The sequence below is a fragment of the Convolutriloba macropyga genome, chromosome 3 (assembly GCF_964194025.1).
Source record: "Convolutriloba macropyga chromosome 3, txConMacr16.3, whole genome shotgun sequence".
In the NCBI taxonomy this organism is placed as follows: Eukaryota; Metazoa; Xenacoelomorpha; order Acoela; family Convolutidae; genus Convolutriloba; species Convolutriloba macropyga.
Window position 1 is genome coordinate 11,525,746 of NC_134470.1, and position 12,082 is coordinate 11,537,827.

General features: G+C 34.5%; 2 protein-coding genes across 3 annotated transcripts in view; both read right to left on the minus strand.

Moving 5' to 3' along the window:
• LOC142336530 (F-actin-capping protein subunit beta-like) overlaps window positions 1–12,082 on the minus strand; it is a 113,855-nt gene that overhangs the window by 55,475 nt on the left and 46,298 nt on the right. The window lies entirely within an intron of this gene.
• LOC142335932 (uncharacterized) overlaps window positions 8,848–12,082 on the minus strand; it is a 155,185-nt gene continuing 151,950 nt past the window's right edge. The window contains exon 19 of one of the 2 annotated variants that reach the window (XM_075384334.1): window positions 8,848–9,101. In XM_075384334.1, coding sequence (XP_075240449.1) covers window positions 8,902–9,101 — 200 coding nt within the window. In that variant the 3' untranslated portion in view covers window positions 8,848–8,901. The remainder of the gene's footprint in view (window positions 9,102–12,082) is intronic. The other variant, XM_075384335.1, reaches the window with a different exon arrangement.

Genomic DNA, 12,082 nt, shown 5'->3' on the forward strand with positions numbered 1-12,082 from the left:
ATTAGGGGTGACATATATAGGATCAAACAATCTCAAAATGACCTCTTCACCTTGAACAATATCAGCAGTTCCTAAATACTATACATTACAAACGAAGCTACTGTTAAAGTCCAATGTTCGAACGCAGAAGTCAACAATCAAAAACGGAGGTAAATTCTCGAACAGAAAGAAGTCAAAATTCAATTCATGAACAAACTTGCTTTCTGCTAAAAAAAACCTGTAGAATTTCAATACTCCTCTTCGAGTCGTAAAAAGACACACCCGTTTACAATAGTTGCTATGAACTTCGTTCAAGAGCAATTAAAAATAATAAATTGTTAATGGTTGGTACAGAAACAAAAACACGTTTTACAATGAACACCAAAATCAAAATAGTACGCCTTTTGCATAAATAACGTACAAGTGACAACCACACCAAACAAGAGTACACTATTGAATCTAAATGACCTGTTTTAAAGTGCCTCTAGTGGACAATAAGTTATTATTTATTATGTGACTAATATGGAAATAAAACTGCATTTTTAGTTAGGTAAAAATCATTCTCAGTAACCAATCAACTTCCAAAATGAAATTTTCTCAGAATTGATGTGACAGTTTACGTGTCTCGTGCTCATTGAGAATTTTCACCTTGTCTACACACTTTGTTCCGATCTTTAAAACTACGTTTTAAAGTTTTCTTATTTTATTACCCAACTAACTATCCATACTCGATCGATTGATAGTTGAAACATATCTTATATCTGCTATTTGAAACAGTTTCTTTTCCAGTTTTGAGCACATTTGACTGGGTTCCGCTTTTCCATTATTCGCGAAGAACACTAGCAGGTGTTTTGAAGAGTCCTTGTGTATGTAGTTCCATAGCAGTGTAGAGCTTTATGTTTCTCTCAAAAAGAGCCAAATGAATCAAACGAAAGTTTGATTCATTTGGCTGTTTTAGAGAGAAACATAAATTTCGTTTGTGGAAGATAATTAACAAAGCGTCTTATTAATTTTTCACGATTTTTCAAAAAGATTTTCAGAAATTGCGCCAAAGATAAAAACTTTTGAAAATTTAAGATAAAAAAGATAAAAAAAGGTAAATTGGCTTAAAACTTTTGAAAATTTGGATTAATTTTCAATGCGGCATAAATGCTGTCCAAGGCGGCATAAATGCTGTCGAAACCCTAATTGACTATCAATAGCCACAATTAATCATTTGAATCTATCAGAGATTCAAATGTTTGGCCTTCAAGAGTGAATTTCTTCTCAAAGAGAAAATTACGATGGCCATTAGAAATCATGTTTATATTTTTATTTGCATTCAAATTTAACCTGTTCTCTGTTTATCCAATCATTTGTTCTAGTGCTAACTGATGAATAATGAACAAATCTGGTTTCCCGTTACAATCGCTATGCTATCAGCATAGAGAATCATGTCTGTTCTTATGTGTTGATTCGATGTCGTTACTAAATATAGATAGGAAATGGGATTCGTCCCAGAACAGACCCCTGATGCACAACTTATTCTACTAATTGCGACGATGACTTTAGGTTCCAATTTTGATGAATGATTTTGGTTCTTTGATAGATTCATTTGGTTCGTAAGTTTTCTTTAAAAAATATAGCAAAAAGATATTTGTATCAAAATTTTATCGACTGTGTCACATGCCTTCCGTAAATCAAAGAATGTGCACCAAACCGTTTTAGTTCTGCTTACCCATACTGTTTTATTTTCAAAGTAGCAGTTGCATCAGCCCTACTCGTTTTGTTTTAAAATCCAAACTGATTTTGAAAACGATCAAGGCACAGCACTCTTCGGCTATAGATAAGCTACTCAACAAAATTCCGAATGTTGGTATTAGCGGGATCAGCCATTAGTTAGGAAGTTTGTGTTTTTCATCCTCCTTATACAAGAGTAAGGTTTTGGCGATCTTCAAAGCATAAAAAGGCAATATTATTGCACCTACAAAAATCCTTCCAAAAGGTTGCAGCAGCAGCTGACATTCTTTTTAAAAAATCTTAATCAAAACTTAGCAATCTAAACAATGCAATCCAAAAAATAATTAGAGCATGTCTTCTGCAACACGTCTTCTATTTCTTTCTTGGGAATTTGCAGAAGAAGAAAGAATTGTTGGTAATCAGAGGTAGCATGTTTCTTGTTTGTTGTCACATAAGTTTTAATCAAGTTTGCGCAAAAAATGAAACTTTTAACATCAATTTTTGAAAAATTGTCAAGCTCTGTTTTTTCTGTTTTTACAGTCATTTCGCTGTACATGAAAAATTCACATGTTTGCCTAATTTCGATGTGCATTTTTATCCGATAACAAATCCATCATTTTGGTAATTTTTTTACACGAACACACTTCTTTGTGTATGCAAATTTGGTTAAGAACTCAATTCAATTACTTTTTGCCTTTTCTCTTTTCTTTCTACTTCATTATCCAATTTTTTTTCATTCGGTAAAATGTGTCCAAATTATCATGAGCTTTTGTAGACTAGAGAGCTGGTTGTGTGTTCAGTAGATAGTTCCTTTGTTTTTCATCCGAAAACCCATGGACCTCTTTGAGCGCTTATTTTCTGTAAGAATTTCCAGTCCCCAGAAAATTTACACCAAACATGACTAGTTTCCGTAGAAGTTGCATCAACTGCTGCAAGTACAGTATGATTATCCGCAACTAGCATGAAATTTTTTTGGCGAGTAAACAACACAATACTTCTATGCATTGTACAAGCAGGAACGAGGTAGAATGAAATAAACGATAGATTTAAATTATTACTGGACAATAACTCAAGTGCAAACCACGAAACACTTCCGAGCCACCTTATTTGGACTTCCAAATGTGAGCCCCTAGCATCTAGTATATTGCCGCGACATATAGCAGCTTAAATTCTAAATAATAGAAGATAAAGTAACGATAAAATCAAGCAGTAAAGCGTGAAAACGTCACTCAAAAAGTAAACAAAACTCATGCAAGCGAAGAGCATACTCGATATAATAAACGGCCAAAAACGAAAATTTGCATAAAAACACCCACGATTACAATGATTCCGTTGTTCGAGAGTAACTAGACATCAAAACTCGTACAATAGTCCGTTAACAGTTTAGAGCTTGCAAAAAAACTGCACTTTTGACAATCAATAGAAATTTTTCGATGAAATAACTTTAACTAATAAAGATGCCTAAGTTTGGTGCTAGTTTGGTCTAATCGCGGTTAAGAAACATCCAAAAATGCTCTCGAACGACAGGCGAGGCTATTTAATTCAGCGGGGGCTTTAGCTTAGATAACTTTCAATGGGAGCAAAAATTCCATTTAAAAAGTGGTACGAATAACTTACCTCCGGCAAAATACACTGAAGCATCTTATCGTAAAGACACTTCTGTTTTAGCTATAGATTCTGAATGGAGCAATTTAAGTCACTTGTAAAAAACAAATACTTTGCCAAAATTGCTTCACACTTCATTGTAGAGCAATCAAAAGCATACAGATATCAAAACGTCAACTCTATCAGGTCGAGATCAAATATTATATGGGGTTGCCACCTCTCATTATGCGGCTAGCCGTTTGCTCATAGCAAGTTTTAATAACTCCCCACCCATTGGGTAAATCAATCCTTGCTTGCAATTCTCCCTTCTCGTTGGTCGCCCATATAACGAATTCCTGATCTCCAGAATACCAGCGAAAAGACAAGCGTGCCGCAGAATACAGAAAGAAATAGATACAGAAATGGGTTGGAAAAAGTTACGGTGGCCATATTAAAAATTTTGATGCAAAGAGGTATCATTAAGAAAAAGTTTTGACAACTAAGCGGTTCGAATCCCAATGCGCAGCATGAAATTCGAAAGCATATAGCCACTCGGCTATCAAGCACTTATTACCGTTTATCTTACAATTTATTATGTTTTAGCAACAGACATTATTTCGGAATGCCAGTAGCTCAGGGCACGCAAGAAATCTGGCGTAAAAAAGACTGAAAAAGTCAAGCAAAAGTGTTCGAGAAAAAGTGTAAATTGAAAAAGATTGTCAGAGGACGAAAAAAAAAAACACAAACCAAGAGCAAGACAATTATTTTGATTGTTTTTGATGAAAAACAATCAAAAAAATTTAGTGAAAAAAATTGTTGTACCTGACCAGCAAATCAATTGAACAATGCCAACCAAACAGAAAACTAGTCTAAGAAATTTAGAGAAACCAGAAGTAATCAAACAAAGATATAACCATTAAATATAATCTCGCAGATTTTACCCTAAAGTACAAAATTGATCCATTTAAAGAAACCTACTTAACCACACACAAGCCTTGAATGGGGTTTACGAGCCACTGAACTTAGAAAAACTCGATATCAATATGTCCAAAACAATTTTTTATCTCTTGATTCTGTCACATAACCTATCTGCAACACCTAAAAAGTTCACCTGGCCCTTAATGATCCAGAAACTCGGAAAATGAAAAAAAAATTTAAAGATTTGAAACAATTGCAAATTTTATTAAAAGTTTGCTAAAATTCGTCATAAAAATATCTTCCGAACCATTCACGTTGTCTGCAAAAACTATCCAATAATCCGGGTCGGTATCAGGCCTAGCAAACGTTTTACATGAAGCATTACTATAAAGAACGACAAGTATAATTTGCAGAAAATTTAAAAAAAGTTGAAAACTTCGTCAAAAAAATGCCTAAATTACTGATAAAAATTCTCGAACACCATTCCACTGAAATTATGCAGTGGCCTATTACTAAACCTTGGAGGAGGCACCTGAGGCCGAAAATCTCAACAAATGCCAAAAATTCACAAAAAATTACAAAAGTTTTATTACAAAACTTTTGTTACAAAGCATTATTTTGCCTGTACCAAAACATAGCACTACCAAAACAAATAGACCTCACAAAGGTCATAATAAATCATCTCTCACAAAAACCTGTATCAACTTCAAACATACCAGGCAAATTGCCGGAAATTAGGCGCCGTTGATTCCCATAACTCTATTGGGATTGAAAGAAAAGAAAGTATTAACAAAAATTGATTTTTGTATAAAAACATTTTTAAGTGCGATTTATTTTGATGTCATTTTGTAATTGAACATATTCCTGTCTCTCAGTGATAGGCTACACGGTCTAGTATCAATACCAATAAGCATTATAGATAGTAACTAAATCTTTACGTGAAAAGTTCACGTACCTGGCATCTAAAAATGGGCTTTATGGGTTTATCCCGTTTTATTTCTGACTTTGATTTTTTTTAATACTGACTCTCTTCATTTTGGATTGCCTTGCTGAGAAGCTGTTGTTTAAAAAGACTTTGAGTAGAATGACAGAAGTGTAAAACTAGCCTAGAGAAGTCAAAAAGATTTCACACCAAATGTCGAAAAAGCGGCAAAATGGGTAAAGCGAAAAAAAGTTCGACGAAGTAAAAAAAACAGGAGCACTATAATAGCCAGCTGAGAAGATGAGGGCGGCTACAAAAAACACCAATTTAAGACTGATTACAACAAATGCCAAAAAGCGTGAAAAAAGCACCGTTTTGGTCTCCTAAAATGACCCAATAACTCTGAATAAAGGCCTTCCTATCAATTGCAGCATTCTAAGAATTGGAGGGAATACTATAGCCAGCTATGGGCCTCTAATGAAATTAACTGTCCCTGGGGTTGTCTGGCTATCCCATTTCGAAAGATCAACGTCATGGAAACATCTCACAAAACATAACCGAAAGAATTTCGGAAACGACTGGAAGTTAAAAAAAATTGACCATCTTGACAGACCTAATCCGCATTCTAGATAATTAGACAAAACATTTTGAACCAATTGCAGGAAAAAAAGATAGCCGGCTAGTTGCCGGAAAAAAGCCGCCGCTGACGCGCTTGCCCATCGGGATTAAAACAGAAGAAGAAAAAAAGATAAAAATGGACAGAAATTTTTCTGTTTTTTTTTGCGTCAAAAAGTTCTAATTTGGCGTGCAGTTTCAGTTAGATTCTACAACTACACTTATTTCAGCTTCCAAACTGAAAGCTATTAAGCTTAATTCTAATGTCAGCTATCAATCACTAAAGAACTTCGATGACCTAATGCTCTATGACTTAATGAGCGCGCTTGATCGGCTTAACATTTTTTGACTTTGACCGTATTCATTACATCGCCTACTTCAAAGCGTGAAAGAATTTAAAATCCATTCAGTTGAAAAAGTGAGTGAGGTAAGTCAGAAGTCAAGCGTGAAAATCATGACCTATGTAAAACGAAAAACGTGATCAAAAGGTAAAGCGAATTAAAAAAAAGGACAGCGCCTAAATAATAGCCGTTGAGAGGCTGACGGGGGCTATTAATAATACGAGTAACTGATAAAACTTTATATAGCATCTGATAAAGTTAATTTTTAGTTGGGATTGCAATCAAAACTATTGGCAAAAAACTCTGTAATGCAGGTAGTTTGCCACAAAATTTAACAAATTAGAACTCATAACGTAGGTTCATACAAAATTGTGAAAGATTGTGTAAATTGAAAAAATTATGTAAGGGGAAAGGAGATGAGGATTGAAAAACCGACAAAAAATATTCCCGATTCAATTCTCTACACAATGCTGCAACTTCCCAAACAAAATTTTGAGAAAAATCCAATTACATCCTCTGGTTTATGAGACACTCGCCCAATATTTAACGGCATAATATTAAAGAACTAAGAAACAAAAAACGAAAAAATCAAAACTTGAATATTGTTTTCAAATGAAAAGTCCCCAGTTTAGTTTTCAAGTTTCTTCCCAAACATTATTCGGAGAAAAATTTTACAATTTCTGTTAGACCAGTCACTCATCTAATACGCGGCAGAGAAATATTAAACATTTAAAAACGCAAAAAACAAAAACCCAAAAAAATAGAAATTTGTAAAAATTTATTTCAGTAAAAAATGCTATTCTAGCCTTCAAGTGTCGCCTCCTAGTACCAACAGAAGAAGATAAAAAGAACTAGAACCGCTTAAAACAAGGCAAAATGGCAAAAAAATAGCTGAAAATTTAATCCAAAACTCTCATTTTTGCCTCAGATGGCCAAAAATGCTTCCAAACACACTATTACTAGTTAAGAGAGTTAATTGAGAGAAACGCTTTTGACTGAAAAAGTTGGAGTTAAAACTAAAACTGCTTTGAAAAAAGCACGTGATCAGAAAATTTAGCTCGCTCAATTCGTTCAACCGTTTGACCTAAACACTTATTTTTCATATGCAGATTTGACTTTTACATCCTGTTTTAAATACACTCCTAAAAAATCCTCTTCGAGTCGTAAAAAAGGCAGATCACCACTACAAAACAATTCTTGGATTGTAAAGAAGAAGAGCACTGCAATATAGCTACGCACTGGTTACAGCTTCGCAGTTTAAGAAGTCAAAGATTATTCACGAAGAAAAGCGCAAATACGGTCAAGCCAAAAATCTGCATAAAAAGACACGTTCACAATAATTGCATCTCATTCGAGAGCAATTAAACAAACAAAAACAGACAAACTTCGGAAGAATTGCTCTTAAACGACAGGCGAGGCAATTTAATTCTTTAGTATAGATCAATTTTTCTTTATGGGTGCAAAAAACCTCGAACCCACCGAGATTCAAACCACTGACCTCCCAATCCATGGCCACCCACACTAACCACTGCGCTACGCGTCACTTAATTTTCATATGCTGCAACCGATTTTATATTAGCAACAAGCTTTACTTCGGAGCACTAGAGATCACTCAAAAATGATGAACGAAAACGTGAAAAAGTCACTTGAGAAGTCAAAGAATGTTCTAGAAGAAAAGCGCAAAATTGTCAAGCGAAAAATTTGCATAAAAAAAGACACACACGTTTACAATAATTGCTATGAACTGCGTTCAAGAGCAATTAAAAAGCATCCAAAAATACGGTAACCTAATAAATCCCGAAAAGACCAGCAGGAGGCAAAATATTGCTAGCAAATTTAATTGACAGCAGCCACTAATTTAGTCTCAAAAACCAAACATGCCTCAAATTTTCATTTACTAAGCAAACGTTTTGGACAAAACCATTTTTACGCTGGTTAAAAAACTACGCTGGTTAAAAAACAACTTCTCTTTATTATCGCATTACAGCCTAATTTGATCTGTTCTTTAGTCAACCACATCTTTAGGCAACCCCAAAACTTTTAAAATTATTTAAAAACGAGCTCCAAAAAGCTTTCTAGTCATAAAACGCACCGTAATAGAACGCAAGAAAGGTGAAAGATCTAATATTGAAAAATTGCTCTCAAACGACCGGTTGGCGTTGACAGTAGCTGGGCTTTAGGGATGCCAGCTTAAGCTAAACTGAGAGAGTGGGCAGGACCTTAAAAGGTATAAATTTGATAAGGCAATCAATTGAGGGGGTTACAAGGGGGTTCGAGCACGTGAGATTAGGGGTGGTATGAAGAGGGTCTAACACAGTCGAAAAATGCGGTGGGAAAGTGAGCGGGTGTCTAAACCACCGAAAACTAGTGAAGCCATTTTTGCAAAAAATATATTGAAAGCAACGAAAACGATTTCAAAAAGCCGCACGTGATCAAAAGTCGCAAGCGTACCAAAATTTGCTCGCACCGCTTTCTCATTCTTCACTTTTTCACATACTTGATTTGGTGTTTTCATAATTCACTCAAAGAATTATATTGATTAAAAAGAGGAAACTACTCCAATGCTCCTCTTCCAATCGAAAAAACTCAGACCGCCCATAATGAGTAGCTTGAATAATTCCTTCTTCTATGTAAAGAAAAACTTTTGGGAACAAACTAATACGTGTTTCTATTCCGAAAAATTTCTTCTAAAGGTGCCTCTAGAGGTGCGACTAGATATTGAAATTGACTGGTACAATCATTATGCTTTAAAATGATCAAAACATATTGCATTTGACTTGGATTGGCTCATTGAGCTCATTACTCGAGTGACATGATGTGTTATCAGAAAAGAAAAGGGTCACCTAAATCTGACATGTAAACGTGGTCCCTGAAGACATCCATGAATCTACACTTGGAGTTAGGAGGTCTCTTCTTGCCACAGAGTGGCTCAAACCTCGTCTCAGATTGCAACTTGCCATCCCAGTTGATTCTGACCAGACTTCCATCTGAAGATCTGTTCGTGTTCACAAACACCAGTTCATCTAAAAAAAGTTTAAGTAATAAATTTTAAACATGTGTATTCTCAACGCGCATTCAGACTACAAAAAATAACACAACCGGTACATTTAAACGCGTAGTTTAAAAAAATCAGTACATTCAAAACTTATTCGAGCAAGAAAGATATTTTTTTTTATCACGATCTGCATACTCTTTCACACTAACATATAGGAATCTTTAAAGTGTTTCTTGAAACGGCTTAGGGTAATCATAAGTCATTTAGAGTTAAAAATCTTTTAGAGAGGTAAAACAGTGGAAACACAAGTTAACTTGCCGCACGAGAGCACGATCTCAAAACCCGTTGAAACACCATTTTCTCACTCTAAATGAAAATTGGAGTACAAAAAATCAAGTATAAAAACAAGCAATTGCTTTTGCCATCCAGCTCCTGCCTCAGATTGAAAAGAACAAATGGATGTCAAATTCTTGACATATGCAATTCAATAATTACGAATTGTTAAATCAAACAGTACCGCATTATAACTTAGTTCAGGTAAATTTTGCAGCTACGTCAAAACATAAACCGACGAAAGTCTTATGAAATACTATTGAACGACAAACGGGCGCTCAACTCTCAGCTTCAGCCTACTTCAAGGGAGTTATTGAAGCCTACTTTAGATCACTATTAAGAGACAGAGTGAAAAGCATAACCTATTTCAGGGCGCGTTTGATTAGCCTTTTATTGGTAAACTGTTTATTGGCGAACTATGATGGCGGCTTAAATTCTGAGAGAGCGAAAATGAAGAAGCCAAGTGAGCAAAAAATCACGACAAAATCAAGAAGTCACGCGTAAAAAAGCACTCGAAAAATCACATACATAGATCAAGCCAAGCGAGCGAAGAATATTATAGATTTTTTTTAAAATGAAAAATTGCATTAAAAAAGACACACTAATACAAATATTGCTCCGCACTTTGTTCTCGAGAACTTTCTAAATCCTAAAAAAACTATCCATAAACATTTTAGCTTGCAAAAAACTGTATTTTTAAAAATGAATAGCGTATTTTTCATTGGGATCTACTTGCAAAAAATGAGTAAAATCTTAGTTAGGCCTAATCGCGGTTAAGAAAAAGCATTCAGAATTCAAACCTCGACGCCTCAATCAGGCGACTTAAAAAAACCGCGCTTTCGAACTCCCCCATTATTTTGATACTTCAAGAAAATTTGATATTATTTTGCTCTTCCCTCTCTTTGGGTGACAAAAAATTGAGACAATCACCCGAGAAGCTAATTCCGTCCCATAAAAAATTCAGAGACGTAAATACTTGCTGCAATTTCTTCAATCGAGAGCAACTAATAATTTATTTATAACAAAAAACCTGCATTAAAAGCCACGCAAAACCCAAATATTCCAGTTACTCAGCCAAAATTTTTGGGACAAAATATTTCTCACTCTCATTACAAAATCTGTCGGAAAGTAGCCACCCTTGATTCCGATTATTAAGTTTATCTTAAAAAAGGAAAACAAATTCTAAAAAAATTTAAAGCGTGCCATTGCAATTGGAGTTCGTAGTTATACAAACTACTCTCCGAATGAGACGCCACGTATATTAGAATCAAAACCAAAAAATTATCGAGATGGTAAAAAAACTTATAACGATGAAGTTCGGGAAGCAGTCATCTAAAAGTGAGCACTTAGAGCAGCAAGAATATAATAAATCTATTTTTAAAAAATTTCATGCAAAATATCGATGACGCAAAATGAAAGCCCAACAAATTTTTGCTTAACGAAGTAAAAAAAAGAATTGACGGAAGAATTCCCGAAGCGAAGACTTTCCCAAATAAGATAATAGTAATTAACTCAGAAAGTATTACTATTCGTGTCAATACTACTGGTCTTTTCCTCAATTATTTAACCTATACTATTTGGTAAAAAAATATTTACACCTGTGGAAAGGAGAAAAAATTTTCAGCGTTGTTATCATTGAAAAGAGTAAGAACAGAATTAATTACTACTATGATCACAAAAACACAAACAACTAAATTTCAGACAAATTTGTATCCCTTATACAAACGTTGAGATATTTTGATATAAAAACTCAAGAAACGGATAACAAGTAAAACTCGAAGACGAAAAAATTGATTTGAAAACAAAACCTATCTCCAAGTATTTTTTGAAAAAAAAAACATCAGCCGTCAACAACGGTTTAAAAAAATGAATAATTAAATCCAACGAAATCTCAGAACTGCCTTATATTGCATGAAACTAATATCAAAAAACAAACAAAAAACTCTAGCAACAAATCATTATCAATTTTGGGAGAAGGGTTCAAATGCTAGAACATGGAGGGTAAAGACAAATAGGAGAATACTACCAAAAATGCATCTTCATAAGTTCAGAAACAAGAACAAAAAGTTTAGCTGGCAGATTGCCAAAAAATAGCCGCAATAGCTTCGTAGATCGCAGTATAAAAAAGACAGAAGAAACAGACCAAAAAAGGTCTTTTTTATTAACGCTGAGATGTTATTTAGATTAGGAATCTGTATAAGTTATTAATGGCTCCACTAGCTGCTCTCAAATAACCTTCAATTAGATTGACACACGATTACTCGACCGTTTCTCTGTGAGTTAGAAGAAGGAAAAGTCAATTTCAAAGTGAAGAAGTCATTTCTGAGAGCAAGGTAAGTCAAGTGTGACCAAAATTTAATCACGAGAATGAACAAAAAACTCGGTCCACTACGAGTGGAAAATGACATCCCGCACGTAACCCAAAAACAATTTTCTGAACGAATGACCAAAAAGCAGATTTGAAGTGACGTCATATGGTCGTAACAAAAATCTTGACCGAAAAACAGTTTCGGTAAAATAAAGGTAATACAATGAAATCCTCAGTTTCGGTTTAATTTAATGGGGTTATTGAAGCCTACTTTAGATCACTTTTAAGATACAGAAAGCAAAACATAACCTATTTTACAGCGCGTTTGATTAGCCTTTTATAGGTAAACTACAGCGAACTTCTGAGAG